Source organism: Sinocyclocheilus grahami, unplaced genomic scaffold (genome assembly GCF_001515645.1).
Source record: "Sinocyclocheilus grahami isolate Dianchi unplaced genomic scaffold, SAMN03320097.WGS_v1.1 scaffold1879.1, whole genome shotgun sequence".
Lineage (NCBI taxonomy): Eukaryota > Metazoa > Chordata > Actinopteri > Cypriniformes > Cyprinidae > Sinocyclocheilus > Sinocyclocheilus grahami.
The window spans coordinates 55,429-62,360 of NW_015507058.1; the positions used below are offsets into that span (position 1 = coordinate 55,429).

The window sequence follows — 6,932 nt, forward strand, 5'->3', positions numbered from 1 at the left end:
TCAATTGATGCAGTTGGTGACATGAACAAAGACTAATACAAATCCTTAGAACAGTATTTTATGTATCATATCAAAACAAGCACACTCACACTTATGAACATTTGTTAAATTATTTTTTAACATGAAATTAGTTTCTTATTCCATTCCATAAAATGCAGTGAAGTATTTGTTTTCTCATTTACAGTGTACCAAATATAGGCTACTTTTTAAACTTGTGTCCATACAATTTAGTTTAATCCAAAATTGTACTTATTAAAGGAACACTTCATGCTTGTGTGTGTGGTCTTAGATTCCTATTCATTTTGTAAATACAGCCTAACAGTTTAAGAACAATTACACCAGGATAGATGAAAAACGATCCACAAATACAAGTTTATTTCAGCTGTTGTATTTAAATGAAAACAACTAACAACAGACACAGTTTTAAAGCATTGCAAGCTACAGCACAACGAACTGAAATCAAAGTAAGTTACAATAGCTTAAGTGTGCTGAATGTCTGCAATCATTCATTCAGTGACGACTGCACAAAACGTGCAAACTAATGAAAACATTATAAACTGTTACAAAATGATGAACAAATGTAGTTTAGGCATAGGTTTGTGCAACGCTGTAAAATATTTACCTTTTTTAAATACAAGGAGCGTGAACTGAAATTCTCAGTTCCACTTGGTTCCACGCGCATGTCCGGGAAACTCATGAATATTCATGTATGCCCCGCCCACTGAAACCAAAAATCTCGGAAACCAAAAATCTCGTAACACCGGCTAACGCTAATATAATGAGCATTAGAATGCATTTTGTTCAAAATGATTTTTTTAACTATTTAATGCTCCTATAACTTTTATTACTGTAAAAAACAGGAGGACATAATGGTATTTACTATTTTTACACACCAGAGGCTTTTAAATGAACTGTGTAACCAAAATATGCGTGTTAGAGAATGTACAAATGTATGTTAACAGTGTTTGTCATATCAGTCCGTCAGAAAAAGTTTTTTTTTTTAGTTAGTTGTAATTCTTGGCTGAATATCTCTAGCAGGTTTTAAAAGCCCTTTAAACTGAAATATGAACACAGTTTGGATTAAATAAAAGTACAGTCTGTATAATTCAATAACCAGACAAGAAACCAATATAAAGAGGTGGTACTGGTGCTGGCCTCTTTATTCCACGTGGAACAATCATCATATACAAATTACCACACCACTCCTTAGCAAATGCACTTGACTTTATACAATCCATTACTGCCACCTAGTGGACTAAACATCCCACTCATTACATCCCTTTTCCTTAAATAAATAACACGGTACTAAAGTTCCTTGAATAAATAACATTACCTACTAAACCGTTCACACTAAACACTAGTCCAACACCAAAACACTCCATTGCTCCATTTCACCCTTTACAACACATTCATTTTTCAATACCAAGATTATTTCTCTTTTCTTTCATTTTTTTTTTTTTTTTTTTACAAGTCCAGTCTAACAGGGGGTTTTCTAACATGATTAGATCTTCGTAAGATTAGATTGTCAGCCTTTGGTATAGATGAAACCAGTTCAGGGGACTGTTCAAAGAGCTGAACCTCAGAAGGAGACTCGGCAACAGGAAGAGACACAGAGGGCATTTCTGGAGAAGATTTCTCAACTTCATGAGAAGTTAGCCCAAACACTCCATTGCTCCATTTCACCCTTTACAACACATTCATTTTTCAATACCAAGATTTTTTCTTTTTTTTTTCTTTTTTTTTTTTTTTTTTACAAGTCCAGTCTAACAGGTGGTTTTCTAACATGATTAGATCTTCGTAAGATTAGATTGTCAGCCTTTGGTATAGATGAAACCAGTTCAGGGGACTGTTCAAAGAGCTGAACCTCAGAAGGAGACTCGGCAACAGGAAGAGACACAGAGGGCATTTCTGGAGAAGATTTCTCAACTTCATGAGAAGTTAGCCCATCCAAAGGAGACGGTTCTATATTTGACTTACAGATTTTTGCAGACTTCAACAAACTCCTCCGATTTCTCCTTAGCACTTGGCCATCCTTTGTTTGAATAAGATATGACCTTGGATTTACTTCTTTTAGAACAACAGCTTTCTTTCGCCATCCTGTTGGCTCCTCAACCCTAACCACATCTTGCTCAGAGAGAGGTATCAGTTGCCGAGATCCCTTATCATAAAATTCTTTCTGTTTCCTTTTCTGATGTTGCATCTCTTTCAATGTCAAACTTTTGTTTTCTCTTTTAAGAGACAACTTTGGCAAAGTGTCATGCAGTTTACGATTTATCACTAGTTCGGCAGGAGATAACCCACAACCAAGTGGGGAGGAACGATAACTCAACAATGCCAGATATTCATCCGAATTGCTTGTAGCTGCTTTTTTCAACAGTCTTTTTACAATTTGCACCCCCTTTTCTGCTTTTCCATTTGCCTTTGGATAAAGGGGGCTCGACGTTGTATGCTTAAAGCCATTACACTCAGTTCTGCCCTCATTGGAAAATAGTGTGAGCACTTGCCTTTAATTCATCCTTGTTGAAGAAGAATAATCACTCTGCAATTCAACATCCTTAGTCGTTTCCTCCACAATAAGTTTTAACATCTCATCTGAGAATGGTTAAGATAATCACTGTACTCGCATGTCCTTCCACTTCTTCACTGAGGTGACTGCTCTCTGACATTGGTGCTCGTGACAGTGCATCAGCCACAATGATATGCTTCCCAGGTGTATACACTAGATTTAAATCATATCTTTGCAATTTCATCATCATGCGTTGAATTCTGGGTGACATATCATTTAAGTTCTTTTGAATTATCGATATTAATGGTTTATGATCTGTCTCTACTGTAAAAGTAGGTAATCCATAAACATATCCATGAAATTTCTCACAGCCAAATAGTACCCCCAAAGTCTCCTTTTCAATTTGGGAGTACCTTTTTTCAGTTTCCGTCAGGGATCGAGAAGCATAGGCCACAGGTTTCCAGGAATCTCCACCAGCCTGAAGAAGCACAGCTCCTAGTCCATCCTGAGAGGCATCTGTAGAGATCTTAATTGGACGAGTGTAATCAAAAAAATCAAGAACCGGTTCCATAGTCAGAATCTCTTTTAACCTCTTCCATTCTTGATCATGTATGAAAGACCACACAAACTGTCATTTTGTAACAATGCTCTCATATGTGTGGTTTTAGCAGATAGATTTGGCAGAAATTTTCCTAGGAAATTTACCATACCTAAGGCACGTAAAACTCCCTTCTTGTCATTAGGTGGAGGCATTTCCAAGAGGGCTTGTACTTTAGCTGGATCTGGTTCCACACCTTTTGCAGACAGCTTGTTACCTAAGAAGGTTATCTCTGTGACTCCAAACAGACACTTTTTCTTGTTCAACTTTAAATCATGTGCTCGAATTCTTTCCATCAGTTTTAATAGTCGCTGATCATGTTGTTCAAGAGTGGACCCCCACACCACAAGATCATCAATATATACACGAACATCTTCAAGTCTTTCAATAAGTGTTTCCATTGCTGACTTAATCCCAAATGGAAGACGAAAAAAATAGTATCTTCCAAAAGGAGTATTAAATGTGCAATATTTACTACTCTCAGAATTCAATCAGATTTGCCAGGAACCCTGGGACGCATCTAATTTACAAAAAAATAGAGCACCTGACATTTCACTAAGAATCTCTTCACGTGTGGGTATCTGATAGTGTTCTCGTTTGATGTTATGATTAGGCCCTTTCGCACCGCTTTAGTTCCAGAACTAAACGTACGGTACTAAAGTACTGGGACGATTTTGCGCAAACTATTTTCCAGTACTATTTATAGGGTTGCATTCGCACCGAGAGTATGTACTAAGAAGTGATGTAAGCTGGTCGACAGCGACGTCATTTGTGCGTGGCATTCAACAACAGAAACGAAGAACAACATTACATTATTAGGAGGATGGAGGACGCTGTGATCGGAGCTGTGTGTTTGTTGTGTCTCGCGGGTTTCACAGTGGATATGGAAAGTCTAGGTATACGTAAAGCGATTGAAAGAACGGAAAGGAGGACTAAGAATCTCCAACAACAACTGGCAGTGCTACATTTGCTACAAGTGCCTGCACTTAAGCGTCCGTCCATCTATCGCTGTTCTCCATACATGCGAAATAAGTTGACATGCTTACAGTATGTTTACACGGTGTTTTAAATCATGGCGGGTGAGGGCGTTTTCATACGCGTTTGGCCAATCAGTGTCTACTTGCGTCACGATTAGTACCAGTTGTGCTGGTTAGACCCTGCTCCGGAGTAGGAGCTAATTTGGTTCTCGAAAAAGGCAGTCCGGTACTAAAATCGCTCCCAGTTCCGGCGGTGCGAACACGCCGAAAAGTGGGTAGTTCCACAATTAGTTCTGGTACTATGAAAAGGTTCCTGCGGTGCGAAAGGCCCTATAAAAATCTTTAGGATCTAGTCACACTCTTAATTCACCATTAGGTTTTTTCACACACGTGATGGAGTTTACCCAATCAGTTGGCTGTTCCATCCTTTGAATGACTCCTAACTGAGTCATACGATCCAATTCTTGCTTCGAGGATTCTCGCAGAGGGACAGGAACACGCCGAGGAGCATGTATGACAGGTGTCGCGTCATCCTTCAGTTGTATTTTGTAAGTATATGGAAGTGTTCCTTGACCTTCAAAAACATCTGGAAACTGATTAACAATGTCAGTAACACAGTCACAAATAGTCTGAACGACTACATTTTCTTTGTTAACTTGATACACTCGTTTAACCAATTGAAGGTCTTCACATGCTCTATCTCCAAGAAGAGATTCATGGCCATTGGGAACCACAACAAACATTAAATTATGTGTCTTTCCTTTGACTTGTATCTTCAGTCTACAAATTCCTTGTGTTTCAATTGGTTGTCCATTATAGGTTTTAAGGGGAACTGTGCGTTTTTGAATTAGGGTTTTTTCTTTCAATGCTTTCACATCTCTGATGTTAATGAAGTAGAACTTAGCACCAGTGTCTAACGTAAAAGGTACTATTGTCCCATTAGCCACAAGAGCAACAATCCACTTAGAGGACTGCACAGAATCCTCAATAGACACACCTTTTGCCTCGGCCAGAGTTGTATCCTCTTCAGAAACCATCTGCACGTAAAAGGAATCACTCAAGGTATCACTCTCATCTGTATCCTCCACTACATGTACTCTGTTCCATTTTAAATTCTTTTGACAAGCACATTTTTGCAAAGTGGTTCAGACCATTACATTTAGAACACCGTTTACCAAATGCTGGACACTGTCTGAACTTATGTTTAATCCCACAGCGTTTACAAAGAAATGTTTCTTAGTGCTTTTAAAGCTTCTTGCATTACCTCGTTTCTTGTCTCTGAAAGATATGGCATCGATGGCTGCGGCTGCATTCGGAGAGGACATCGCTGAAGAAACATCAAACTGCATCACTTGCTGTCTCGCTAATTCGCTGGACTGGCACAATTCAACAGCATGATCCAAGGTGAGTTCAGACTCTCGTAGCAATCTTTCTCGCACTTTCTTATCACATATGCCAAAAACAATCTGATCACGAATCATGGAATCTCTTAATTCATTAAAAGCACAGGTTTTTGCCTTTATCTTAAGGTCTAAAATCTCTCCTTCTTGCTGCATTCGCGTTCGAAATACATATCGCTCATATGTCTCATTCTTCTTTGACAAGCAATGAGCATCAAATTTTTCCAATACCTTATCCAGTTTCTTCTTATCTGCCTCATCTTCAAAATTAAAGGTGTTGTATACTTCCACAGCGTCTACTCCAGCAATAGTAAGTAACATAGCAATCTTCCTTTCATCTGCAGCTTCTGCTTGGCCAATAGCTAAAACATACAGCGTAAACTGTTGTTTGAAAGTCCGCCAATTTGCGTCAACATTTCCACACAACTTCAAAGAGCCCGGTGGTTTAATTGCGTCCATGGCGTTCTTCAAACCCCACTCCTGGTACCATGTATTATTCAATAACTAGACAAGAAACCAATATAAAGAGGTAGTACTGGTGGTACTAGTGCTGGCCTCTTTATTCCACGTGGAACAATCATCATATACAAATTACCACACCACTCCTTAGCAAATGCACTTGACTTTATACAATCCATTACTGCCACTTAGTGGACTAAACATCCCACTCATTACACAGTCAAATTTTATCTCCTGTATAGACTACTGTACAATGACTTAATGTTTTCTAACGTGAGTTAGATCTAGTAACATCTTACAGTGAGTGAACAATATATTTTTTAAAACATGCATTAATGTTTGTGAATGTTATTTAATACAAACACTTGATCATTCATGCTGGTTCATTGTGCATTAAATAATTTTAACAGATTGAACTTTGAAATTAACCCTAAGAAGAGTAATTGCCATATAACTAGGTTATAACACATTATTGTTAGGTCATGTTATCTAACAAATACAACCTTATTGTAAAGTGTTTTAATACTACAGTTTCCATCTATTTGATATACACTTAATATTTGTAATTTTATCAATTTATTATAAAAGCTGAGGTTTGTTATTTCCTGAAAAGTTATATTTTAGCTGGTGTCAATGATCTAATGTTGCATTTGGTCAGACTCAGCCCACTGCTTTACTGAAGTATATTATATTTTCCTTTTACAGCTGCAGACTGAGGAAGATCCTGAAACACACCAGCAAACCCTAAAACAGACAACAGTTTACAAATGTTTTTCAGTGGCAGCAGAACTATGACTAAACTTTTGGGTGAAACTTGTTTACTTTTTTCATACTTTTATTACTTGTGGAAAAACTTGAAACAATTTTAAATAAGTATAAAGAATGGCATTGGTTTTGTACATTTAATTTTTGTTTAACGTTATTAATAAAAATGTTGTTCAATTAGCATGTTTTTGTGTTTTGCTTTGGTACCGAAATTGGTACCGAGAACC

General features: G+C 37.6%; 1 protein-coding gene and 2 long non-coding RNA genes across 4 annotated transcripts in view; 2 read left to right on the top strand and 1 right to left on the bottom strand.

The window, feature by feature from the left end:
- LOC107573165 (uncharacterized) overlaps positions 1 to 1,037 on the top strand; it is a 15,144-nt gene extending 14,107 nt beyond the window's left edge. Inside the window, exon 3 of the long non-coding RNA XR_001607455.1 lies at positions 899 to 1,037. This is a non-coding gene — a long non-coding RNA (uncharacterized lncRNA). The remainder of the gene's footprint in view (positions 1 to 898) is intronic.
- Positions 1,038 to 2,605: 1,568 nt separating this feature from the next.
- Positions 2,606 to 6,113, bottom strand: LOC107573162 (uncharacterized). 2 transcript variants are annotated; one of them, XM_016259613.1, is made up of 4 exons: positions 5,346 to 6,113; positions 3,217 to 3,336; positions 2,920 to 3,032; positions 2,709 to 2,719 (listed from the first exon to the last, which is right to left on the bottom strand). In XM_016259613.1, the coding sequence occupies exons 1-3, from the start codon at positions 5,938 to 5,940 to the stop codon at positions 2,926 to 2,928; spliced, it is 822 nt and encodes a 273-aa protein (XP_016115099.1). In that variant the 5' UTR covers positions 5,941 to 6,113; the 3' UTR covers positions 2,709 to 2,719; positions 2,920 to 2,925. The 2 variants fall into 2 exon arrangements, with proteins under 2 accessions (XP_016115098.1, XP_016115099.1); XM_016259612.1 differs by having other exon boundaries at positions 2,606 to 3,032.
- On the top strand, positions 4,992 to 6,678 carry LOC107573164 (uncharacterized). Its single transcript, XR_001607454.1, has 3 exons — positions 4,992 to 5,143; positions 5,367 to 5,485; positions 6,646 to 6,678. It is a non-coding gene; the product is annotated as an uncharacterized lncRNA (long non-coding RNA).
- Positions 6,679 to 6,932: the final 254 nt, after the last annotated feature.